The following is a 26,646-nucleotide window of genomic DNA, read 5'->3' as shown; positions in this document are numbered from 1 at the left end:
GGGAAACCTCATCACCTGGCCCCTGAGTGAATCGAAGATTAAGTCAGAAAAAGTAATGAAACAAAGCACACGAATTCTCTGCTCCCACCACCCATGGGCCTGCCAAGAGATGGCGGCTCACAATGGACCCAGGTCCTACAGCCAAAAAAAAAAAAAAAAATCACTTCTCAGGTCAAGTGTGGGTTGTCTCCTTGTCATAGCCTCAGTTTTTATGTCCAAAGATAGATACTCTCCAAACATACACACACATCACACGCACACGCGTGTAGGCGCACCCTGTCCTTTGAAGTAAGTACCTTCCCATGTCTCTTGGCAGTACCTCTTGGTAAAACCTCTTGAAGTACCTCCCAGAGAGGAGGGCCCGGACAAGCACAGCTCTGGGCCGAATCATCCATCAGTCCAGTTCTCCACGGTGCCCACGCCCGAGTGGTACTGCAGCGATGCCTCCCGGGACAGGGAGAAGCTCTGGGAGTAGAGGAACTCGTTGGCAGCGTTCAGGTGTGGGGAAGGTGGCTTCCTCTCACACACCCCTGGGAGACCCCGATCCCGCGGGAAGGAGGCGCTGGACCCTCGATCTCGGGCCTGAGACTGTGAGAGCTGGTTGTAGACGCTGAAGGGGGTGTTGGTGGGGGGCTGGGAGCTCTGCGCAGCTGAGAGGGCTGGCAGCCGGGGCATCATGGTGGTGGTGGGGAAGTGCGCGGGGAAGGGCTGGTAAGGCACAGTCTCCACCGCCTGCACGCTGTAACTGGTGTACGGGGAGACCGACGTCCACATGTTACAGCCCAGCGGGGGCGGCGGCAACTCGTCCACCGCTGACACCCCGGCGATCTCGGGCCCAGATCCCGAGTACATGCAGGCGTCCCTCGGTGCCACCTCACTGCAGTAGGAAGGACTCAGCATCTGTTGATCGTAGGGAGGGGGGGAGCGGAAATAATGATCCTCCCCCACGCCAGAGGATGCTTCCAGATAGGGTCGCTTGCAAGGTAAGTCCAGGTGGCGGGCACCGTCTGCTGGAAGACAAAGGGAACCTTCAGAAAAAGCCAGTCCTCCTAGCACCCCCACCTTCACCAACCCTGGGGTCCAGAGCAGCCTGGAGATCAGGGGGAGACCAAGGGCACCGTCTGCTGGAAGACAAAGGGACCTTCAGAAATAGCCAGTCTTCCTAGCACCCCCACCTTCACCAACCTTGGGATCCAGAGCAGCCTGGAGATCAGGGGGAGACCAAGGTTAGAGTACTCTGCGCATGGGGAATTCCAAACTGTGGCTTTTACAAAGGGCAGTAGCCAAAAAGTGGTCAGATGACTGCCACTGCTCACAAGCGGGAGGGGCTGCGGGAGATCACTGATGTGTCCAGTCAGTGGCTTAGATTTTTGGCTGCCATGAATAGGGTACTAAGAAGCTTAAACATGCACTGTGGTCTGTAGGTGAGGCCCATGATAGTCACAATTCCCAGGTCAAACCAGGCCCTGAGGCCACATTGGTCTAAATTAATCCTAGAATTCAAACCACAGCATTTCTGCCTCAATCCTCAGTTCCCAGTCAGGACTAAGCAAGCCAAAAATGATTCTCAGGGCAGGTGCTGTTTTTTACAGAACAAATAAACCTGTACTCATTTCCAAACACAGGCCCCAGAAGTATGTCACAGGGATCTCAGAGAGTGTGTATGTGTGTGTGTGATATTTAGAAGTGGAACTAATAACAAGTAAAGGATAATTTCTACTTCCCCCAGATACTCTGGGAAAAGGAAGGTATTAGCTGCCCCAAACTATGGACATCCATCTTTCAATGTCCTCACCAAGAGCGCTGGACTATCAGGAGTGGCCCTGTTGGTTTAGGGCCAAAGATGACCCAGGTCAGAGGCCTTAGGCAACAACACCTGCTCAAGAACCTGAAGAGCTCCTATCCATTGACTTATGGTCTCCAGCTACCTATTTCTCTAGGGATCTACTCTGGAAGCTTAAGGCCACACAAAATAAACAGGTGGCCTGGGGATGGCCTTGAAGGCCCGTATCTCACTACCACTACCATATTGTGAAGATTCTTCCTTGAGGAAGAGGAGGAATATTCCGCTCTCTTACCCAGCAATTCCCTCCACTCTCTCCACTTTCTCCCTGCACTAAGCTCTTGGGTTTAGAAAGTGACCAGTCTTTCTAGGTCAAGCATAAGCCTGGGTCTTCTGGAAAGAACCAGAGAGACAACATGTTAGGTTCTAGGATCCAATGGGCTCCATTCATGAGATGGTATGTAATTTCACGGACAGCTCTGCTATTGTCACCTAAAAGCTGCCAGACTGTAGGTTAATAAATGGGGAGTGAGAGAGTATATGAGGTTAAAGCACTTGCCATGGAAATGGCTGACCCCAATTCAATTTCCAGTACTACATGGTCCCCCAAGCACTGCTGGGAGTGATCCCTGTTCACAGAGCCAAGAGCAGCCCCTGAACATTACCAGGTATGGTCCCCAAACCCATTAATAATTAAATATTATATGGATATAGCAGTATTCAATTATCCTTATTGGTACTAAATTTTGGATTTCATATACCATTTACAATATATCATATGGTTATTCTTTTGATTTTTCTCAATATTTAAGAATGTAGAAACTATGTCATAGGCTGCAGGGTGTTTTTGAATGAAACACCCCTTGCCAATTCCAGCTCTCATCTGGCTAATGAGACTGTGGTGAGAGTTTTGCTCCCCAATAACTCCTAGCTGAGAAAGCATTCTGGATCACAAGCTGAAGTCCTATTTCCCAAGAGGAGTTCAGAAGGTCTGCAGGTAGTTCTCATCATCCCCATTTCGCAGATGGAGCCACTGAGTTTTGGTTTGAGAGCACTGGGATACTGGGCTCAGGCCTCAGGCTCCTCTTCAGAAAAACCAGCACAGATGACAGCTCCTAATCTCCACCCACCCCAACTGCTTCCCTTCCCAGGAAGCCTCTGCTGACCCAGGAGAATGGGGCAGAGGGGCAGACTTGTGACTCCAGGCCATCTGATTTGGAAGTCTGAGGTGGTGTGAGGAATGCTAGCTGCGTCCACAAACCACCAGGCCTTAAGTCTTCAGCACCTACCCACCTCCTTAACTTGGAGGTTGACTCCTAATGACTGTGTCCCTGGCCACTACACAGATGCCCTTAAAGCAGGGTGCAGAGCCACATCAGGGAGGTATGTATGCATGTGTGTATGTATTTATTTATCTGTGCAGAGTATATGCCTGTCTGCAGGTATGTTTATGTGGGAGGCATATGTATACATGTATATGTGTTTGTTGTGTGGGAGGTTTATGTAGGTGGGTGAATGTTATGTGTGTTTTACAGGTTGGTGTGGATATGATTGTGGCAGTTACAGATGAGTTTGTTGTGTGTGGATGTATTTGTGTGGATGTGGGTACATGTATACTATATATGTCTTCAGGTGTATATGTGGGGGTATATGTCTGCTTGTGTATGTATATAATACTTACAGGTGGATTGAGTAGGTGAGATGTTTTATGGGTATATGTCTAGGGGAGAGAATGTATATGTGGATGTCCACAAGTTGACATATGCAGTACAGCATGGTTTTTTGGGGAACAGTGGCCGTATGAGGTGTTCAAGCCAGAGCAATGCTACCTCGTCTCTTCAGGCAGTGATAAAAGAGGCTGGAGTCCCTCTGGGCCGGGAAGGTGTTGAGGGGAAGGTCCTGTGGCTCAGCCGCAGTGAACTGCATATGAGCCCCATTCTCGTACTGGTAGTGCTGGAGAGCCTGATGGGCCCCGTGCAGGGGGCTGACGTCGGGTTTGGCTGAGAGCTGGGTAGAGACGAGCCTCTGCCGCATGATGCTTTTGGAGATGACCGGATACTCTTTGCTGGAGAGTTGGGAGGACAGTCACAGAGAGAGGGAGAAAGAAATGACATTGAAGGTGACAGACCTCCTTTTGCCTATACCTTGCTTATCTCCCCTCTCTCTCATACCCCTACACCCACCCCACAGGCAGGGCAGCTCACCTCTGTAGCCGGGCCACACGCAGGTCACTGTCATCACTGCCCCGGAATCCCTTGGCAAACGGGTTGTTCTCAATTTTCAGCTGGGTGATCTGTAAGAGAGGTCACCCTGTAAGATTACTGGGAGGAGAGGACCCTGCTGGCCTCTGACCCTCTGGCCCCACACCAGCCTTCAGAAGCAGCCAAGCTCACCTGTCTCAGCCCTGGCTTCCTCAACAAACCAGCCTGCTTGGCAACGCTCATACTTTCCCGGACACCTGGCCATGGGTACCTGCCACACCTGCCTGAAAATATGACTGTCCCTCTTCTGCCTACAGCCCCCACCCACTGAGCCCCATGCCAAGTGAGGACAGCAGCCTGGGAAAAATGAGACAGAGAGGTAGGGGTGAGGCGGGGCCACCTGGAATGGGAAGATAAACTAGGAGGCATGGGGAAGCAATTAGGACATCCCAGGCTCCTCTGATCAGCACCTGGATAGTTCTGCAGGTGACTCTGGCTCCCAGGTCTAACACAGCTCCCCAGCTCTCTAGGCCCCTCTCATCATCTCTTTCCCTCTGCAGGCCTGGCCTGGAATCCCACCAGGGAAAAGACACTAGAATGGAAGATCCAGCAGTCAGCTTTTCCTGTTGTCATCTGGTCCCTTCCCAAGAGAGAAGCCACAGTGGCCTGTGCTGCTTCACTCTTCAAGACTCTTCATGTGGAGGAATCCCCAATCTGGACTCCTCTCTCATTCCTTGCCAGATCAGAAACCTGAAGAATATAGACAGGGGATGAGAGCAGGAACTATGACCCTACCTTGTGGTTCTGGTAGGAAGTTACAGAGATGAAGGATGTCTCTGGGAAGACGTGGGTGCAGAAGGCCGTGTTTTTGGAGCCGAAGGCATTGTTCTCGTCAGCTTTCACGATGTGAAGTCGTGGCTGGTACTTGTGCATGGAGTTGAGGATAATCTGGAAGAGGAGACCTCTCTTTGAGCTCCAGAACCCCCTTTATACAGGGGCCTGCCCAAAACTAGCCCTGGTCTGCCTCAAAGCCCCACTCCAGGACTTGACTCTCAGGACTGAGTCTAGAAAGATCCAAATGTGCTCAAGGGCAGATCCAGGTTCCTAGATGCCCCCCCAACTCAGTCACCATGACACAGTTTCACTGCTTGGCATCAGTACAAAACCTGGTTCTTGGATGGCCTAGGCCCATTGAATGACTCAGGTCACTGGCCTGTCTAGAGATCTCATGAGCTAAGATGGTTCATCCACACCCAGCTTCCAATGCTGGGTTGCTTCCTCCTTTCCCTACATCCCTGTGATCTGCCTTCCCTAGCAATGCCCCCCTTTGAGCAGCCTACCTCCCTCCTCATCTGTTGCCCACCAAAGCAGTGTGTGGGGTGCAGAAGGGGGGCAGGGAGAAACTGGGCAGAGCATCCCTCTGTGACCCTTTCCATTCCAGGACTCAGCTCAGTCATTTGCTTCTCACCTTTCAAAGGCCTGCTTAAGGGAGTCCTGGAAGGACCCCCAGGTCGGCACTGCCTGAGTCAGCTCACAACCCAGAGGAGAAGCTCCATTAGGCATGTGAGTTCTAGGTCCAGAGAGGAGAGTCAAGCAAAGTTCTGAAATGACAGCCAAAGCGCCTGCCCCCGGGGGGCTCTGAAGTCTACCTGGGGATAGAGGAGGTGGGTACCCCCAAGGGGCATCATTTACTGAAAGAGCCCATGAGGAATGAGCACACAGTAGTCACGGCTCCAAACCTGCCTCCTTTGGCTGTGCCCCACGGTAGCAGCTGCATCACGTGCCACTAAAATGCATTTTTTATCGTTGACATTTGCCAGATGCCGTCCCCATTTGGAGGCAGGAACAGGAATTTGGGGCATTTTATCAACACCGGCTGCTTTTGTTAACCCTTTGGCTCCTGCCCTGGGTGGGCTGGATTGGTCCTCAGGTCTTGTCCCCTGGCCCCTGCAAACTCTTTTCTCTATGACTTGGGAATGCTTCTACTTGGGCTGGTCCTATTCACACCAGAGCCTCCAAACCAACTGCACCAAAGCTGAGAGATTTAACACATGAGTGGCCAGAATGCCACTGGTGACCAGTCCCAGTGCTACTACCTTGGTAGCCCCAGTGAGCACTGCATTTGGGAAGGCCCCTCATAGCCCCTCCCCCAGCACTTCTTAGCTCTCTTGAGTCTGGGGTAGAGCACAGGCTCTACTGAGGGAAACCAGGCAGTGCCACTGAGGTCTTGGCCTAGAGCCCTCCAGTTGGGCTGAGGAGTCCCACCCAGCAGGAATCAGCTTTCTGGAGCTTTGCTCTGGATATATCCCTCTTAGTCTCAGTGGCAAACCTTTGAATATCCTTGGGGCAAGTACCAACTTTCCCGACCCTCTGATAAGATTCCTTAAGTAGGGATCTTACTGCTCCCCTGAGGGTCAGTCCTACAAAATCCCAAAGGAAGACTAAAGGACAAAAACCCTCCAGGGACTCAGGAACTGGGAAACACTACTGGACTCTTAGGTTACCCTGTCCCCCTGCTGCGGGAGTCAGTAAAGGTCTGAAATTCCCCAGAAATGTGATAACTACAAGATGGCCTCAGTGCCTCTGAAATCCATGTGATCTGTATTTCTGTGTATACGGTCCCCACTGCTACCTGCATCTTCTATTGTCTTTCACCTCCTATACCTGCATTTCTTCCAGGAAGCCCACTGGGTCTACTTCTGTTTACTACAACTGCCCCCCCCCCCAACTCTGTATCCCCTACCTATGTATCAGCTACTTAGATATTGTATTGCTTCCTGCTGGAGTTTCCTGTTGGTTCTTTGGTCTAGGTTTGATTTGGTTTAGGAGCTACATCCAACTGTGCTCAGGGCTTACTCCTGAATCTGTGCTCAGAGGCAGGGCTCAGGGGAATATATATGCTGTGCTGGATATGGAAGCAGGGCCACATGCATGGCGAGTGCCCTAGCCATGGCACTATTTCCATAGCCCTTCCCATAGTTTTTTGTCCCTTTAATTAAACGACAAACTCCAGCTGGAAAGGACCAAGGTTCTAGGTATATAACTGATCCAGTCATCAGTAGCAGGGGAAATAGCAAGGTCAGAGCTGGATACAGAGAGGGCCTAAACAAGAGCCCAGGAAGAGACGCAAGCCCAAGTGAGCTGCAAAACCAGATAAGTAAAGCTAGGGTTCAGTGATTGCACCTACAGACTCCGAAGTTAGGCAGAAAGGCAGTGGGCACCTGGAATCTGGCATCTGAAGGTGGGTACCAAGGAAGGGAGATTCATGTGGGCTCTGGCTACAGCTAAGGCTGTCATGGTTGCGGAGCATGTGGATCCTGTCATCTGTCCTAAAGCATCTTGAAGGTCAATAGGCACTTCCTCCCTGAGGTACAGATACATCAGTGACTGTAGCCCTGAGTCATTGTCTGTATTCGCTCATGGCTTCCCAGCCCTGGGAGAGTGGGCATGACCAGGGGCTAAGCCTGCTGGCTAGGGAAGTCCAGTTCCCTGAACATCACCTGGCGCAGCTCAGTGATTCAGTGTGAAGATGAGGTGCTACTAGGACTTGCAGTGGGGAGATTTCCTGGGTCACTGCAGTAATGTTGAAAGAAACTCCTAGGGGTTCCAAGGCCACAGTAGTGGCTCTGGGGTGGTGGTGGGGAGAAGACCATAATGATTCTGGAGGTTGGCTACATGCAAAGGATACACCTTAATTTCTGTGATTTCTCCTATTCACATAATAGAACAAATTTTATTCTGTGATTAGGTTCTTCAGATGTTCCTTCTTTGATTGTGCTTATTAAAATGTAGTTTTATGTCTGTTAAGCCTAACATAATTACAAAAATTTATATAAATAAAAGTTAAATAAATAAAAAAAATAAAGACAAATAAAGAGGATCAAGCCTCCTGTGCAAATCAAATCACCAGTACAGATTTGAGCAGTGCCATAGAGGTGATCTTGTCTCTAGAGAACAAAGGAATAAAGACAGGACATATGGGCCTGAGACCTTTACTTTTCCTACTTCCTTCCTGTCCAGGTAAGGGAGCATATAGGTCAAAGGGGATAAAAGAGGATCAAAGGGGGCCGGGCGGTGGCGCTAAAGGTAAGGTGCCTGCCTTGCCTGCGCTAGCCTTGGACAGACCACAGTTCGATCCCCCGGTGTCCCATATGGTCCCCCAAGCCAGGAGCAACTTCTGAGCACATAGCCAGGAGTAACCCCTGAGCGTTACCGGGTGTGGCCCAAAAACCAAAAAAAAAAAAAAGAGGATCAAAGACTGAATTGCTTGAAATGTAGGTCCTTCCAAGGGCTTTGCCCATGGGTGACAGTATTGAGGGCTCAATAAATATCTTATATTCATTGTGCCACCTTTGATGACTTCCTATATATTGTCCTCTGGGATAAAAGCCAAATTTCTTAGCCCATCAAACAAAAATCTTTCAGAACACGAGATTTTTTTTTTTACCAGAAACACCATTTAGGCTGGTGGGGAGACCTAGAAAGACAGAGCCTGCCAGTCTTCAGAAAGGTCAAAAGGACCTAGAAGCTTCTATTCATCAGCTACAATGCATGAGCAAGCTCTTCTTCAGTCACTGGGATCTCTATCTATAAAGTGAAACCTTCAGCTCGGGGGTCCCAACCTCACTTCCAAATCTAAAGCAAGCCGCACCCACTGAGCCAGCAAGAAGCTGGAGTTACAGTGCCAGCGCCCAGAGAAGGGGAAACCAGCTGATGACTCACACCTGGTTTCCTTGTCACTTCCTCAGGTGCCACATGAAACCCTTTGCCAGAGCCTCACATTTCTTTTTGCTGCAGGGGAAGCTGAGCCAAACAGGCAGACTTCCTCAGTAAACTCCACTGCCTGATTGGTCCCACTGCCTTTGTTTCACAGAAATGGGATTTATTATGTTCTGGCTCAAACTCAGAAGCCTGTTCTGTTTTAACAACAGTGATAGTTCAAACCCTCCTCTCCTCCAATAAAGCCCAGATTTAAATCCATTAGAGGCACAGAGACTAGGGCATAGAGATGTGGGTCTTCAAGATCTAATTTTGAGGCTGAAGAACAGGAGGCTCCTAGTAGGAATGTGACTTGCCCCGGTACATAGCACAGAATCCTGAGACATACCAGATGACCTTTCAGAGGGCACATGCTGAGATGGGAATGTTGCTCCAGTAGTAGAGATGCATGCCTAGCACATGAATGCAAGGTCCTGAGTTGATCCCCAGCACTATATGTCACCCTGTTGCAGACATTTTGAGTGTATTTCCTACTAAAAACAACAGCCAATGAAGGCTGGAGCGATAGTACAGCAGGTAGGGTGCTTGCCTTGCACTAGGCCAACCCAGGTTTGATCCCCAACACTCCCATATGGTCCGCCGAGCCCACCAGGAGTGACTCCTGAGCACAGAGCCAGAAAGTAATCTCTGAGCGCCAGGTGTGGCCTAACAAGACAAAACAAAAAAAATGAAAAGAGAAGAAAAAAGAAGCCCTTCACTGTAGAACATGTGCTACTGTTGGTAATTATCAAGATATCAACCAAATATCATAAGGAGCAAGGATTCACTAGTGGGCCCGGAGAGATAGCACAGCGGCGTTTGCCTTGCAAGCAGCCGATCCAGGACCAAAGGTGATTGGTTCGAATCTCGGTGTCCCATATGGTCCCCCGTGCCTGCCAGGAGCTATTTCTGAGCAGACAGCCAGGAGTAACCCCTGAGCAATGCCAGGTGTGGCAAAAAAAAAAAAAAAAAAAAAAAGGATTCACTAGCACCTACTTTCCATTAAAGCACAGCATATCTGAGTATGAGACACACAGGATGAGTAATATCAGTTTTGTCCTGTATGAAAACTATAGTCTCTCTCCTATCATTATTTTTAAGACTTCATCATCCTTCTTAAACTCTCTTGCCCTACAAACAGGTTAGAAAGAGATAAGCTCTTCGGTTTAGGAAAAAAAGAAAGAAAGAAAATTGAGACCCAGGTTGGTAAGTGACTAACCTAAGAAATATCCTAAAGCAGAGTCGGGCAGGTCAACTCTTGGTCAGACAGGCCTGAGGCTTCATTCCCTTCCATTTAGGAATCAATGGGCCCTGAGAGCATCCTGACTTCTCTTGCAGCCATGCCACTAGTAGCCAGTGCTTGGGAGCCTATCCAAGGGGCCAGATCCCATGTGTCATGCTCTACATAACATATCATTTCTCTTAACAGCACCCCAGTGTTATTATTTTAGTTCTGTATTTACAGACAAAGGCTGAGCCTTAAGGCATAAGAGGCATATGTCCACAGAGGTAGAACCAGGATTGCTCCTGACAGCTGAGTTGGAATGAAAGCCTTTAGTTGGCCTGGGAGGATAGGGCCTGATTTGGGGCTGGGCATGGGGAGAGTGAGAGGACATCAGTATCTCCCACATCATTAGGACAAAGATTGGCATGGGTTCAAAAAGTGGGAGAAAAAAAGAGATCAGTATCTCGGGGTCTTGGGCAGGAGACACAGTACAGGGTTAATGCTATTGCTTTGCATGCAGCTGATCTGTTTGATTTTCTGCATATGTTTTTTCAAGTACCACCAGGAGTCATCTCTGAGCACAGAGGCAGGAACAGACCCTGAGCACTGCTAGGTATGATTCAACTCCACACCCCAAATTAAACCTCAAGTTGGCAGCATAAGCTTTGAAGGCCAGCAATACCTGATGGAAGAAGTACCTTCCCTGATAGGTATATCATCCTTTTTCCAAGATCACCTGTTTGCTTACTGCTGACCAGCACCCCATGTTTTGCTACAAAGCTTGCTCTGTACTCAGGAATCACTCTTTACAATGCCCAAGAACCATATGGGATGCACAGGATCAAACCAGAGTCAGTCTTGCACAAGGCAAGTGCCTTATTTGCTGTACTATCTCCCTGGCACTCAAAAACATTTCTAAAGGACAAAGACTAAGCTTCAATAAAGAAAAGGAACACTCCTATCCATTTTCCCTAAATAACTTAATCTTTTAAGGTGATTCAAAGGGAACCACAAGTCAGTTTCTTTTTTCTTTCTTAGAGAGAAAGCTGATTCTACAGTTTACTTGAAAAATAGCCAAGAAAACCCTGGAAAAGAAGAGCCAGGGTAAACTCAGCTCTCCCAGACACGAAACCTGGACCAAAGACTCAATAGGCAAGGCACTTGTAGGCAGAGAGACACATGAGTCCATAGGGGACTGAGAGGACAGATATAGGGCCCTTAATGCCAAGGGGTGGGGGGGAAGAGGATTGCTCAGTTCCTGGTTTTAGACAACTGGACAGCTCTCCAGAAAATAAAAGTAAGATTCACACTTCATAGTCAATGCAGGAATAAATTCCAAAAGGATCAACAAAATTGGGTTAAGTGTAAAAAATAAACCATAAGATTGTAGAAGAAGAAACAAAGAGAATTATCTTATGAATTAGGAATGGATAAGGACTGTCAGCTACTCAAAATCCATCGGGAAAAGCCCAATCCATTTAATCAAAAACGTCTGCATGAGAGGAATGCGATGATTGGCAAAAACCAAACAATGAACAGCAGGCTGGGAGCGCCTCGATGTTAAATCTTAAAATCAGTCAGTGATCCAAAGTCTAAGATCCCAGTGAGCAAAGAACACCAGTTCACTGAAGAGAAAATGCTTGTGAGAAAGATTCTTATCCTCAATGGAAAGAGAAAACACAAACTAAAACTGAGACTTCACTTCCCCCATCCCCAGAATGGGAACCTCTCATCTGTACTCCCTGTTCCCCTCTGTGGGGGTGAGAATATGTGTCAGCACATCTCTTCTCTGACCAACCAGACTGAAAAATAAAAATCCAAACACCCTTTCAACAGGCAGTGTTTTGCTAAGACATGTTTGGCAGCATGTAGATGCCTAACAGAAAGAGCTCAGTGTAGGAGAGCATCCAAACCCCTTTACAAGAACTGGTGCTTCAGAGGGAATGATTACAGGGCAAAAATTCCATGTGGCTATAGACATTATGGAAGGAGGAAGCTCTATGTAATTGGAATGGGACGATCTTCCTGCCATGCTAAATTTACAAGGCAAAGTGCAAGAAGTGGTTGACAGTATGCTATCTTGTGTACAAAAAGGGGGGGCATGGTTGTCAACTACCTAAAAAGAGGCAAAAAGGAAACAAAAACAGTAGGTGCTGGGACTGAGGTTGAGGGTAGTATTAGGAGAAACTGGAAGGATATGGAGCTAGTAAAGGGCTATATCCCACTGTCCATGCTTTTGTTTATTTGTTGACGTGTTTAAATCTTCAAATGCACTTACTATTCAAATTTCTATACAATGACAACTGTGAAAGTACTAGGACAGACTGCTAGAACAGCTTATAGGCACTCTCAACTCTTCTCAGAGAAAATTGGCTTGCCTTGGGCTTAGAATCCCATTTTGGAGTGATCACATCACAAAGAGGCAGGTGGGACACTGCGGGGACCTTATATGGGTCACTTTGTGGTCGAGGAGCTGCTGCACAAACCCCCAATCTGGTTCTGACTTGAACTCTGGAAAAGCTAGAAGGTCAGACATTGAATTGTACCCCAGCTCCAGGAAAAGAATGGTTCTTCCTCCTCAGCCATCAGGGGTACAGAGGCAGGAGAGTCTGTGAAGGCCAACATTGTCCCCCATCGACACAACATGAAGGCCCACAGGGTCTGCTGATCTCTCCTGGCCTCCAGCTTAGGGGAAAAAGCAGTACATATGCCTGGCATCTTCTCGTCCTGCAGGCTGCAGCCCTGCCCAGGGAGGCCCCTCCATTTCCCTTTCCATTACATGGCTGCCTGGCACCAGGCCCTGATGCAGGGGGGTAGTTGGGAAGGCAAGTTAGAGGGCAGCCAGCAGAATAGAATTGGGACTTCATGGGGGTGGAGGGAGGCACCAACCCCCAATTTCTCTGCCCTATTGACTGCCCACCCTTTGGCCTTGTGCTTTCTCCCAGAATCCCCAAATTTACCAGCCCCAAATGGGGGCTTCCAGATCTCACAGCAACCCAAGGGGAATTTGCTCATCAGAATTCAGTCCTGTTTTTGGCCATGTGCACTGAAGAAGTTCACTGCTCCTCACCTGCTATGGTTCATCGGAACCCCAGACCTTCTTCTTGGGTGGCAATGCTAGAGTCAGTTGTTAGAGTTCTGGGAATACTGGAAGCCCAAGGGGAAAGTTCAAAGTCCATTAAGCTTTGAGAAAAGATTGCTTTGAGAGCTAGAAGCTTTTAGGGAAAACTGAGGACATTGAGGGCAAGCTGTTTAGAAGAACAGACTTGTTAGGGGCATGATCCCAGCACAAGATGGGCCTCAACCACATTTCTTCTCTGAGACGCCATGAGGAGTAAAGGGGAGAGTGGACACTGGCTTAGGAGCTGAATGGTGGTACAAATGAACTACTTTGTGAGCTGTATCTAAGAAGTTAGCTCACCGGCCAGTCCCTGCCCATGCTGAGGCCTTTCCAGTAACCCTCTGAATGACAGCTGGAGCTGTCACATCTCACGCCCATGGGGAGAAGCCAAAGTAGAACCAGTCTGAGAATCACACTTCATGTCCACACACTGTGTCTTCCCTCCCAGCTCTTAAGACCATCACTCAACTCTGAGTCTTAGGGTATCCTTTTCATTATAAGGTCACCTGGCATGCAGCTTACCCATTAACTGCTGGGTAAATGCCATGGTGGAGAGAGGAGAGAAGAAAAGCTGCTCCTGAACCCCTACCCTCCAGGGAGATAGTGACCAAGAGAGGTGAACCCCTGAAGGTGTGACAAGCATAGGGTGTGACAAGAATAGCCAGAAGAACCCCAGCCTCCTTAGTGCCTCAAACAAGCCCACTGACTCTGCAGGGTTACTGCAAAGATCTCAGGAGAAATCAAGCCTTCTAAGGAGCCTTTTGTGAGGGCCAGACCTCTGTCCTGCACCCTTTGTCCCAAAAGTCCCATATTCCAGTGTGTGACTCTGTAGGGAATACCTGGCTGGCATTCCTAAACAGGTGCCCTGACAGCATATGTTAAGTCCTGAACTCGCCAAAGCTTCTGTGCCATAGCCCTTTGTCCCCCTCCCCACCAAGGTGCATTTCCTGCCAAACTTTATGCTCACTTGCAGGGGTCTCAAACTCAATCTACCTGGGGGCCGCAGGAGGCAAAGTCGGGGTAATCCTTGAGTGCAAAGTCAGTAGTAAGCCTTGAACATTGGGGGGTGTGACCCAAACAACTAAAACAAAACAAAACAAAAAAAGATTCCTCTAGGGCAGGGCCACAAACTGTTGTACGGAGGGCCATTTGTGGCCCATGGGCCGCAAGTTTGAGATCCCTGCTTTAGAGGATCTTTCCCTGAGGTCTGTATAGCTGTGGGCAGAGACTATTTCCACCAAGTAGGTGCCCTGGATGCCCACCCAGAACCCTCAATAATCTTTAGAAGTTGGTTCCTACCAAGGGTCCCATAAATCTCAGAGGTACTCTATGCCTCATTTCAAAGACTGTTATAGCAAGTTGGGGCTTGGCTGACTTCTCCTGGGATCCCTGGCTTGACTCTGGGATTTGAGAGGTTGAAATGCCCATCTATATCTTTGCCACACACCAAAAGCCTGCCTACATGGGATGGATGCCATGTCTCCAAAAAAAACGTATACCAGGAGGCAATTCTATTAATTTAGTATCACCTACTTGCCTGCGTACAGACCAGTGACTACTTAGAAGAGAACTAATCAGTCTCCAAAAATGAGAATTGAGAGCTACTTGCCCATTAAATAACCAATTAGAAATGACGCGTTGCTGGCATGTTCCACTTGGCACTGTAATTCATGGAATTCTGATTTGCAAGCAGTACCCCAGAATTAGAACTGAGACATATACCCACACATTCCTCACCCTGTTGCTCCTCTGCCACCACCGCCCTATCCTGGTTGTTGTGTGGGCAGCATTGGCACCTGAATTCTCCAGCCTCTCCAGCCTGTACCCCACCCACCCTGCCCTCTCCCACTTCCAGAGTAACCATGGATACCCTAAAGGGGCAGGGTCTAGCCCTGGCAGATAATACCAGGTCCCCAGCCTGCCACACACTTGAGCTAAAAATTTCCACATAAAATGCTATTTTGTGAGTCTGCCAGGGCCAGATGGCAAAGAATGAGCCTCTGCAACCTGGATGGTGTGTCAGCAGCATCCCTGGGTTTTAGGATCCCCCTGGACTGAGAACCAGTCCAGTGCAGGAGCTGGTGTGGGAGCCTTGTGCAAGGCCTGCCCTTGAGACACCAGGCCTCTGGTAGGCCTGAAGTCAGAGCATGCCAGTGAGGGGCTTCTGCTTCCAATAGGGACTCTGTCAAAGAGTTTTACTAGTCTTACTTAGGTCCTAGTTGAGCCAAAATTTGGGAATCTGAAACTGAGAGATTTTGTTTCCCAAAATCAATAGCATCACCACCATCATATTATCACCATCATCATCACTATATTGCCATCACCACCATGATCATCATCATCACCATCATCATTACCATCACCACTATGATCATGCTATTATCCTCACAACCATCATACCGCCATCATAATACCATCTATCAGTACCATCATTTTTACAGCGTATTATCACTGTCACCACCACCACCACCACCACCACCACCACCACACCATCTCCATTATCATATTATCATCACCACCATTATCACTACTTCCTAAATTCAAGGTGCTTCAGGCAGATGTCTCATGGAATCTCCATATTCTAGATAAGAAACTAGGCTTAAAATGGCTGCAATACTTGCCTAAAGTCACCATACTGGTAAGGGCTAAGGGGTAGATTTACCACTGCTCTGTGAAATGCAGACGATGTGCTCTTTCCACTACCTGGCCCAGCAATTGCCAGAATCCCAAGGCTCCCCATCTCCACCTCCACCCAAAACAGCTCTAGAAACCTTACTGTCTTACATGGCCAAAGGGGTCCAGATGGTTGTTTGTCAGCTTCAGCTTTTGGAAAGAGACCAGCTGCCGCATCCAGTGGGCCCCAGTGGCTGGGGAATCCGGGTGCACATATAGCCTTCCTGGCATGGCAGGCTCAGCTTTTCCAGCCACCATCCTGCCAACAAAGCAAAGTCATTGTGGTTGACTCTCCAGTGACCTAGGGAGGCCCCAATCCTCTATGCTCCCCACTCACCAGAAGGGAATGTCCTAGCTATACAGTCACACTCTCAGGTTAGGGCTTTGAGCACTTCCCTGAGGGACAAAGGGGAAAATGCCAAGGTGGATTGAGCAAGAAGCAGCACTGCCAAAGCAGAAGAGAGAAGCAATTACAGAGAAATGGGACTGTTTATTGTGAGGTCTTAATCAGAAAGTTGATGGCACTTCTATGTATGTATTCTATGTACAAATTTGGGGTGCTCCCAAACAGTGATCACAGAACTTCAGGGGTCTCTCTCAGTGACACTCAGCCAACATGGCTAGATAGTTTGATATAGGCACAATGTGCCTGGGGCCACCAGGGCTGAGGGTGGGAACAGATACAGTGCATGAGATTGAACTCAAGGTATGCTGTACAAAGCATACAAAGTATTAACCCTTGAACTATCTTTCAGCCCTCTATATTTACAATTTGAAGCATCATAAATTCTATTATTTGGTCAGTTTCTTAGAGACCTAGACAACTTTCAAACTGCTTATCCCCAAAACAATGACTAGAAATCTGTTGGTGGAGACCCTGTCATCCTGAGTTAGCTGAGTGCCAACCCATCTGAGGGCAGAGCTAGAAATACAGTAAATCAGGCAGAACATGGCTACTCTCTGCCTCATCGACCCCAATTCTCTTCCTCACCTCTGCCTCATCTATCCCAATTCTGCCCATCCCTAGCCCCACCCTCCAGCTGCTCTTCACTTTATGCTTCTTTTTTTTAACCTGTCTGGTCTCAGCAGGCACATAAGATACTAAAGAGGGACTTAGGTAAAGTAGCCTGACCCCTTTTGCCACCCACTCTGATTGGGGGCACTCAGTTGAGAGGGAAAGCTGGGCAGTTAGACCAAGAGCAATGCTATAGGCCAGGCAGCTGGACGAAACCTAGCTAGTAAAGCATTCCCAAAAGCTCTTAACCTCCTTCCCAGCAAATGGAACCATGGTTTTGACTGACCCCCACAGTGATGTGCATCTATGTCCTAAAGCATATCCTAAAACCCTCCTGTTTGCCCAGACATACAAATACAGACATGCAGCTCACTTCCAGCCCCAGCCCAGTTCCCAGGGTCCCAAATCAGGTAGATAAGGGCACAATGAGTGGAAAAAACAACTAAGGGAAGGTGAGTGAAGCGGGGAACACCAGGTCTCTTACCATTTGTTGTCACAGAACTTGTAGCGATGGTCATCTGCAGGGACAATGTCAATCAGCAGTATATATTTAGTCTTGGGGTTCATGCCTGTGACTTTCACCTTGTAGCTGGGAAACATCCTCCTACAGGGAAGCCAAAGGGTGAGCTGGCAGCATAAACAGAGCACCAGAAAAACCAACCCAGAGAGAACAGGAAGTAGCAAACCTTCCGGGGCACAACTCTTCCCAAGAGACACCACACAGGCTATGTGACCTTGGACAAGCATCTCCCTCTCTGAGCTCCCATGACTGGCAGTTTTTATGTCTAGGAAGAGGCTTTCTTTGGTTTGCCTGATTCAACTTTGCCCAATGTTCACCTCCTGAATGGATCTTCTTATATTTAGGCCCAGTCACCGTGAACCACTCAGCACAGGCACTAGTCAGGATCATGAGAGAAGATTTCAACACAAACCTGACTGCCCAAGTTTCCCTCCTATCCTTTGTCAATCCATAAACAAAATGCTGGGGTTCATCCCAGAGGTAGACTGGAAGTTCTTATCAATCATCGTGAGACTTCTGGAAACTGTGAAGTCTCAAAGCAACTCTGGTATTTATATTTAGCAGAGGTGTGGACCTTCTTGAATGCTTGGCTGAACCTACATTCCCTGATAATTCGTTGTCTGAGGAAGCCAATCCAGAGCTACTTGGAGAAAAGCAAGAATTCTAGAACCACCCAGTCATGGCGGGCAGCCTACCCCTCAACTAGCACCCTGTGAGGTCTTGGGCAACTGGCTGGAATCTCCACACATTCGTTTCCTTATCGCCAGTGAGGATATTACTACCTATGTCCTCATTTCGCTGTGGTCACACACACACACACACACACACACACACACACACACACACACCATGTTCTTGTATTTGCAGGGGCTTAGCTCCAGTTTCTGTCCTTCAACTTCACCAGAAATGACATGAGGATATTACTACCTATGTCCTCATTTCGCTGTGGTCACACACACACACACACACACACACACACACACACACACACACACACACACACACACCATGTTCTTGTATTTGCAGGGGCTTAGCTCCAGTTTCTGTCCTTCAACTTCACCAGAAATGACAAACAGAACTTTCTCACAGCCCTCCTCAGGAACCCCACCCCTCCTAATGGGTTCCCCCCAAAAGGTACCGGTACTCCCTTGCCTGTAGAGTTAGGCAAAATCCAAACCTAATCAGACATTCAGGCCATAGGACCCAGGACCCCTAAGTTGTGAGGGCATGTCTCTGCCTTTCACTGAATCAAAGGCAGTTTGGGTACTCTCAAGAGAAGTTGTCCCAGCCACCTCCATCTCCTACAGGTGATGAAGTTGCCCTGTTTTGTCAGCAGCAGGGTGGTTACCAGGTCAGCTGGTTTCAAGTGCAACCCAGGCCTCCTCCAAGCCCAGTGCCCCTCTTGCCGCCCTCCCCCATCTTGCACAGGCCTACATGAGGCCTTGCACAAGGACTTGCGCATGTGCAGGAGCGCGTGAAGTGCGCATGTGCTCCTGTGTGCATGTCTGGAGAGAAGGGGGGAAGTTCTAGCTGCAAGTCTAGGGACTTATAAACCTTGTGGAAGAATTTGTCTCAGATGTCAATTGAAAGCATTTTCAAATGTCCACCCCACCCCCTCTCCAGGAAAGGGGAAGTAAGAGGACTCAGGAACCCAATCCTACCTCCTGTTTCCCAGCCCCCACCCCTGCCCAGGCCTGGGGGCACAGCTGGAGCCGACACCACCCACTTTCCTGGCCAAGTCTCTCCCCTGGTGGGCCTAAAGCGGCTGGTGGTGGGGCAGCAGCTGCCTCACCCCTCCCCTCCCTGGGGGAAAGCCAAGAACCCTGTCCCCCTCCAGGCCACCATCTTGTAACTGCTATGGAAACATCCACAAAATGGGGCTGCTGTGGTTGTGCTAGAACGGCCTGGCTCCAGTGCCCTTCATCTCGCCTGCTTCTCCACCTTTTCGCATGGCACCCGCCCTGGCCGGGCATGTCCTCTCCCTTAGGAGGGGCAGGAGAAAATGGTTCTGAGAGCCCAAGCTGCGAGGGAGAGGGAGTGGCCCTGTCTATCCCCTCTACTTGTGGCCACACTTCTCAGCAGTGAAGGAGCCCCAGACAATGACGAAGCGCTTTGGAGGTCTGGGAGGAGCCTGTCGCCTTTGGTACGGTCTGTGCGCAGATTCCTAGGGGATGGTTTTGCAGAGGGATTGGGGCAAGGAAGGGGGCCTCCCCACCTGTCAGTTTCCTTTACAAGATGGTGGTGCAAGAAGCTAAGGAGAAGGATGGGCTAGCTGAGTCCAAATGAGATTTGGGGAATGAAGGTGTGTGTGTGTGTGTGTGTGTGTGTGTGTGTGTGTGTGTGTGTGTGTGTGTGTCCAAATGAGATTTGGAGAATGAAGGTGTGTGTGTGTGTGTGTGTGTGTGTGTGTGTGTGTGTGTGTGTGTGGTTTAACGTGTGTATGTCCAAATGAGATTTAGAGAATAAAGGGGTGTGGGTGGGTGGGGGGATAATGGGTCTGCTTCCCACTGGGCCTCCTGGAATCAGCACTTTCCATGTGTGTGTGGGGGGGGTGTCCAAATGAGATTTGGAGAATGAAGGTGTGTGTGGGAGGGGGTTTAACGTGCGTGTGTGTCCAAATGAGATTTAGAGAATGAAGGGGTGTGATGGGGGGATTAATGGGTCTTCCCCACTGGGCCCCCTCAAATGAGCACTTTCCATGGCTTTTCTAGACTGCTCCTGGGCCATGAGGAACCCCTGAGCTAGAAAAGGGGATCAGGCTCCAGTCTAGAGGGAGAAAGAGCCCAGGAGTCGGTGCTCAGTCCTTGGCTCTCACTTCCCTCTATCTCTCTATCTGCCCTTGGGGTTCCAACACCTGCAAGGGAGGCAGGACTCAGGACACCCAAGTCAGGTGTCAGGGGATGAGGCAAGCCCTCCTGCCTCATCTGCTCAGAAGTCCTAATGAAACAGGTGATGAAAGAAGGAGAAAAAAAAAAAAAAAAACAGAACCTAAGATACAGGTGACAAGGTGGAATGGTCAGAGGTGTTGTCGATTTCAGCGCCACTTGAGCCAGAACCTTTGGCACCCTCTGCCTCTCCCCGCGGAAGCTCCTCTCGGCACCCCGAGGTGCTCTCCAAGGTCCGCCAGCCCTGGCAGACGGGGCGCTGCTGGCCCGCGGAAACAGCTCCGCCGGGGGAATAAACAAGCCGCCAGCCCCGCCGGCCCAGCCGAGGAGATGAAAGCCCCGGGTTTCTCCTCTGATCATGAAACAGGCTCTGAAAGGGTGCGGGCTTGGGGTCTTTATCTGCCTCAGACTCGGAAATGGTTTTAGAATGAACTGCTAAGATAAGCGTTCTCGGACATTTCTTAGTGTGGAAGGCTTGCGGGGCGCCGGGCGAGGGTTTTGTGGGGGGAGGCCTTTGATTTTGGCAACAAACCGATCAACCTCTCGAACTGGCTGCTGAGAGGGGACGGCACGTTACAGCTGGGTTCAGACAGTCAGTCCCTGGTGGCTCAGGCTCACTGCCAAAGCGCTTGAAAAGTCAAGGCGCTGACCTGCACCCCAGCCCCACCAATCATGTAGGCGGTGGGGAGGGGGGATCTCTGGGTTTCCTCCAAAACCAGCTCAATTCGGGTACCCTAACCCAACTGTAATCCACATCCCAATTCCCTCCATTTCCTCTAGCCAGAGTCTCCTAAATGCACGAGCAGAACTAAATCAAAGGGGTTTCTCACATTGTGTTTGCTTTCCTAGCCTGCAGAAGTGTCACGTGGAGTTGGGGACTGATTTCTTTTTCTGAGTGATTATGTGAGTAACTTCATTTTGTGAAAGTCATAGAGCTCTGCAATTTAGGTTTATTTGTTCACTCTTCCGCAAGAATGTTCCACATTAATAACATTGACATTAAAAATTACTGTGGGGCAGAATAGAAAATTAAAAATTACTATGGGGGGCAGAACTTGTGTAAGCTCCCAACTAGGTTCAATCCTGGGTACCACAAACGGTCGGTCCTCTGTACCAGCCAGGAGTGATCCTTTAGCATAGATCCAGGAATAAGCCCTGAGCATCTCTAAGTGTGACCATGCGTGGAGGGGAGGACTATATCTGTGCAAAACCAGAGATGTAGCTCAGTAGCTCCCTCCAGGTAACACTATTCCTGGGACTTTGTCTGAGATGATAAGCACACACACAAATCTATACTCACTTGTTCATACACACATGTACATGCCTGAGAGTATATGCACACACACATCCCTACTTGAGCCTCTGAGCCCAGAATTAAAGCAGAATGACCTGAAGGAAACTGTAGGAGTCCACTAAGAAACCCCCCCCCCTGCTTTCTATGCCCTAGTTCTGCTAGACTTGAGGAAAAATTCTGGATATGAATATGTTGGTTAAGAGGCCAAGGACTAGCAAAGGAAGCTGAAGTTGGATTTTATGGGTTGCAGTACTGGCTATACTGAGATAAAACCTATATTAAGTCAAATGGTCAAATGACTTCTGAGAGCTACAAAGCTCTGAAAAAGCTACGTAATTTATTTCTACTTTATGTACTATTTTATCCACATACATGTGGGCATACACACACACACATACACATATACAGTTTTCTAATTGGCTCAAAGCATTTTCCCCCAGTTGGTGGTGGGCAGGAGTGAGGTTCTATAGATAGATACTGTTTTGGAAGGTCAGTTGCTTCTCTGAAAAAATTTTTTTTAAAAAAGACACTTCCTTCTGATATTTCTGCTTTCAGAAAATACTTTAAAAAGAGATCAAAGCACTCTCTCCCCAATCCACTTTCCCAGTGTCTTCAATCCTTACTTCTCTTATCACCCACGCCACTGGGTTCTGACGCTCTGTATACAGAGCCAGGGCAATTGGCTTTGAAGCCCCGGATTAAGCCGGGCCAAATCCTTGCCTCAGAATAACAAACAATACAGGTTCAACAGGAGTTCTCATCAGTAGTTCATTTTTCAAACGCAAATTCACTGTCACTAACACAAGCAACATTGAACTCAACAGGCTATGAAGGCTGATAGTGGAGATTTATCTGGTGGCAAAACCATGACCTAGGAGAAGAGCAGGCAGACCATTAGGAAATTTTCATTTTGGGGAGGTTTATATTTAAATTTTTGTGGAGTTCTCTTTTATCTATGTTTAGGAGAAAATGCAGTTTCTCACATGGATCAAGCTTGGCAGGGATGAGAGGAGTCTGAGAGAGGAAGCTGTGCTACCAAGACTAGAGAAACAGAGAGAGATACAGATCCAGTGAACATGAACGTGGTCTCCTTATTTTACACTTGACATGGAGGGCTCTTAAGCACTCCAAAATAGGTGTCTCCCTCTGTGTTCAGCAGATCAAACTATGAATTTAAAATCAAGTCTAAGAAAGAAAATTAGTCTAGCCTGTAGCCTTCAGACCTTCATACAAGAGACCTGTGACTCAAGATTCAAACCTATCTGAGAATATTCTGTCTCAGGACCCGCCCTTTCCTTGACTAGACAGCAATGATCAATCAGGGCTCTCACCAGAGAGAGTTTCTATAGACATAGGATTCAACCATAAGAAGATTTCTCCCAGTTGAGATTTTTTTGTCCGGAGAATCATGTACAGACTGAGGAAAATCATCTGCCTGGCAACTTCTCAGTTCTACCTCTCTCTATACTAGAGGCACCTCCCTTTCTTTGGGTCTGGGCAGATGTCCTCTGATTCTCCTCCAGGTCTAGCAGGCAAGGAATTTGGGAGCCAGAATTCTGGGGAAGAGTCTAGGCTATCTGCCAAGGATTGGAAGTGTCTCAGGAAGGAAAGGTAGAGAGACAGAGGGGCATAGGAAACAGCACTGGACAGGGTGTAGAAGAGCTCAAGTGAATTTAGCTGGCTGAAGAGGCTACCCAGAAAGAGGGAGGGAGGCAGAAGGTGAGGTTGGGAGACACAGAGATCCAAATGGTTAGTTAGAATCTGTGAGAACCCTGGGGACTGAGACTAGTGTCTTTCTTAGGGACTAGACTTGGAACAAGAATAATTTTGCAGAGAAATAAAAGTCTGCTATGAATCCATAATTGGCTAATATCATCACAGACATTTAAAATTATTATCTTCCCTGAGCCCCAGTTAAGCCTCCACTAAGATTGGGCAAAAACATCTGCCTGAAGCTGATTACATCTGGAAGCTAGAAGGGGTATGTCACACACACACACACACACACACACACACACTGAGGGAAGTGAGGGAGGAGGACCCACACAGGTGCAAAAAACACTATGGAGGAGAATCACAAATGCCCTTTGTTTAAAAAGTGAAGCCAGGCATGGCCCCAAAACATGCTGGCCATTTATTTTCAAAGTTTTTTTTTTTCCTATTGCCTAACAATGTTATAGCTAGATATTTTTCGCTTTTTACTTTTCTCCATCCCAACAGTCCAGAAAATCAATCCTCCCTCTTTACATCTGTAATCTGTCAACAATTCAACAATCTCTACTCATCAGATTCCTGGTTAAAGAAGGATGGCAGGAAGATCCTGGTCTCACCATTTCTATTTCACCTGCCCCCAACAACTCCCAAGAACTGAAAGACCTTGCCCAAATCTCCTCTGGGAAAATTGGGGAGGAAGCAGGGCTTATGACACCTGGCTCTAAGCTCCATCCCTACATCCCTGGGACAGCAAGCTCAGCCCTCTGGCCCTAGACCAAGGTCTACCTCCCTATCACCTACCTGACCTCAGTTTACAATTGCAAAGTGCTCAAGTCCAACCCCTCCATTCAAACAAAGAAAATTTTGCTGGACCAAATAATAAACTGTGGAAAGGACCGTGTTACCAATCCCCAGCTCTCTGCTTCAGGAACCCAGCAATCCCCACAGCAGCAATTTCTCTAAAAATCAGATGAAAGCCATAAGGAGTTGCCAGACATTTTTCTAATGATAATGAACATTGTTGCTATCATTTATTCTGTGCGTCCATGTGCCAAGGGCTTTGATAAGTGTTTTGCATATTAGTGTATGAAGTGAGACCTATTATTTCACAGATGGAGATATGGCAAGCGTAATCTTGACTGAGCAGTACATACTCATGTGGAAGTACATGAGCTGGAAATGCAGTCACATGGATAGGGAACGTCTCACTTCTGGTCTATCTTATCCCACCGTCAAAGCCCAAGGAAGGCAAAGGGACTTGTTCACACCTGACCCTCCCTGGAATCAAAATCCCTAGAACCAAAATCCTCAGAACAGTAGGTAAGGTGCTTGCCTTGCACACAGCTGACTCAAGTTCCATCTCTAGCATGCCATGGTCTCCAGAGCTCGCCAAGATCATGATCCCTGAGCACAAGGTCAGGAGTAAACCCAGAGCAGAGCCAGCTGTGTCCCCAAAACAAAACAAAACAAACAAGCAAAAAATAAAACAAAAATTTCTGGACCAGGATATGGAGAAAGAAGGGCAGAAGGGCAGGGCGTGTTGCTGAACCTGAACTCTCCAGTGTCTGCCTGCTGTGATCTCCCTTCACCCGATAACTGGCCTGACCGTGGGCCCTGCTGCAGACAGCCCCGGAACCTCTCTGTCAAACCCCAAAGCATCGCCCTCCTCCTCTCACCCTCTCCCGTTTTCTCCCACAGACACCAGCACATTTTAAAGATGTTTCCACTTTATCAATCATCTCTCTCTGGCAGCCACACAGAGAGTTACTCCCCAAACTGCATGAGCTGGTTCCAACAGTGCTCCTCTTGGTCAGGGAGGAGCAGAGAGAAAGCACCCAGGGTCAGAGAGATTTGGAACAAGCGTTGCCCCCAAAGTTATGAAAATAGCAAAAATTAGGTTCACCTCTTCTTCCATTTTGAAGGGTAACTCCGTGGGATCACAACTCTAAAAGAACCCCACCCCAACCCCTATAGCTTCTTCAAAGCAGGAGAACAAGGTAGCCCCCAGAGGGGGCTAAACCTTCCAAAGCCTTATTTGTATTTCATTTGCATAGCGCTGCCTCTCCTCTCCGACCACACCTGGTGGTGGCCCCTTGGAAGGCGGGTGGACCCTCGGGCGTCTTTGGTATGTTCCCAGTCCCAAACCAAAGCAACAAAGATATAAACCCCAAACCCCAGCGAGGGCAACTGCGGTTGTTCCCGCCGCCTCCCGCCAGACTGGGGTCTAAGACAACTAAGGGAGCCCCTGAAGACGTCCACCGCCCTCACCCCAGCCCCCCCCCCCCCTTTTAACTCCTGGATCTCCCGAGCTAACCTGCCCGCTTTGGTGATGATCATCTCGGTGCCCGCCTCGTGAAACTTCTTCCAGAGCTCTTTCTCATGCAGACCCACCTTGATGTTCTCAATAGTCTGGGGGAAGGAAGGGAAGGAGTCTTAGGTGGGCAAGGCCCATGAGACCACCCCGAGACCTTCACAAGGCGCACGCAGACCTAGAAACTGCAGCGTACGGTCAGCCCTGAAACCAGCGCCCAGAGATTTCGTTTCACCAGTCTCTACCCGCTGATGAAGCGGTAAAAATTTCATCTTGGGGGTTGAATTTCCTGCTTTCCGAGCTGTGCTTGTGAGCTATTAAGTATTATAGCTTATATCACTTATCAAAGTGACCGTGCCGGGGTCAACGAACCACGCGATCCCTCACAAACGTGGACACCCCACATGGCTGAGCAAGCTCAAGCCAGCGGGCACGCACATACATACACGCACTGAGGTCTCTCTCTCTGTCTCTCTCCTCTCTCTCTCAATCACACACACACACACACACACACACACACACACACACACACACACACACACACACGCTGAGCACAGACCCTCGACAGCCCTTTTTGTGTGCAGTTTCATCTATGATCCGAATCCGTGATCACCCGGCCATCACATTCATGTACCCGCGCCTTCGGAGCGCGGAGAAGCTGCAGCACACCCAGATCCCGGCCGGCACCTTCTCGCCGGCTTTTGCCCTAGTCTCTGGGGTCTGGGGTCTCTGCGGAGGGTCTTCTCCGGGGCTCGCTCCGCTGCCACTACCGCAGTGGACACTCCCCGCCCGTCCCAGCGGAGGAGGGACAAGATAGGGACAACTATCAATCGCTGTTTTAGGATGTGGCCAAGACCCCAGGAGGCGAGCCCTGCCCCCGGGTGCAGCAGCCTGACCGGTGCGAGAGGCTCTGCAGACAGGCAGACGCCCGATTTCTCCCCGACGCCAGACGCTACCCTACCTGTTCGGTGGTGGCGGCAGCGACGTCGCCTGAGCCCGGGGGGCTGCCGAGCGGGGCTCCGCTGAGGCCGGGCCCTGCCAGCGCGGGTTCGGGAGCGCTGACGACGCTGGCCTCGCCGGGCACAGGGCCCGGGCCCGGGCCCCGGAAGGCCTCCTCGCTCTCCGACAGGCCCTTCTCCTGCAGCAT

The 26,646-nt window shown here is 49.2% G+C and overlaps 1 protein-coding gene across 2 annotated transcripts; it reads right to left on the bottom strand.

Annotated features, from left to right (window-relative positions):
* Positions 1-387: 387 nt before the first annotated feature.
* On the bottom strand, positions 388-26,646 carry TBX4 (T-box transcription factor 4). Of its 2 annotated transcripts, none has more exons than XM_049771845.1 (8): positions 26,461-26,646; positions 25,503-25,597; positions 17,261-17,380; positions 15,873-16,020; positions 4,780-4,932; positions 3,988-4,076; positions 3,613-3,848; positions 388-1,010 (listed from the first exon to the last, which is right to left on the bottom strand). In XM_049771845.1, the coding sequence occupies exons 1-8, from the start codon at positions 26,644-26,646 to the stop codon at positions 388-390; spliced, it is 1,650 nt and encodes a 549-aa protein (XP_049627802.1). The 2 variants fall into 2 exon arrangements, with proteins under 2 accessions (XP_049627802.1, XP_049627811.1); XM_049771854.1 differs by having other exon boundaries at positions 388-1,007.

The sequence above is a fragment of the Suncus etruscus genome, chromosome 1, assembly GCF_024139225.1.
Source record: "Suncus etruscus isolate mSunEtr1 chromosome 1, mSunEtr1.pri.cur, whole genome shotgun sequence".
NCBI lineage: Eukaryota > Metazoa > Chordata > Mammalia > Eulipotyphla > Soricidae > Suncus > Suncus etruscus.
The sequence above is the reverse complement of the archived record's forward strand: the minus strand, read 5'-3'. Positions and strand labels throughout refer to the sequence as shown.

What these genes read in the sequence shown, in the direction of transcription:
- TBX4 (XM_049771845.1), bottom strand. Translation starts at nt 26,646, where the DNA reads ATGCTGCAGGAGAAGGGCCTGTCGGAGAGCGAGGAGGCCTTCCGGGGC. An exon ending in ATCTGGACCCCTTTGGCCAT is followed by an intron (nt 4,933 to 15,872) that starts GTAAGACAGTAA and finishes CTCCTCTTCCAG; the next exon opens with ATTATCCTCAACTCCATGCA. An exon ending in TCACTGCCTGAAGAGACGAG is followed by an intron (nt 1,011 to 3,612) that starts GTAGCATTGCTC and finishes TTTGTCTTCCAG; the next exon opens with CAGACGGTGCCCGCCACCTG.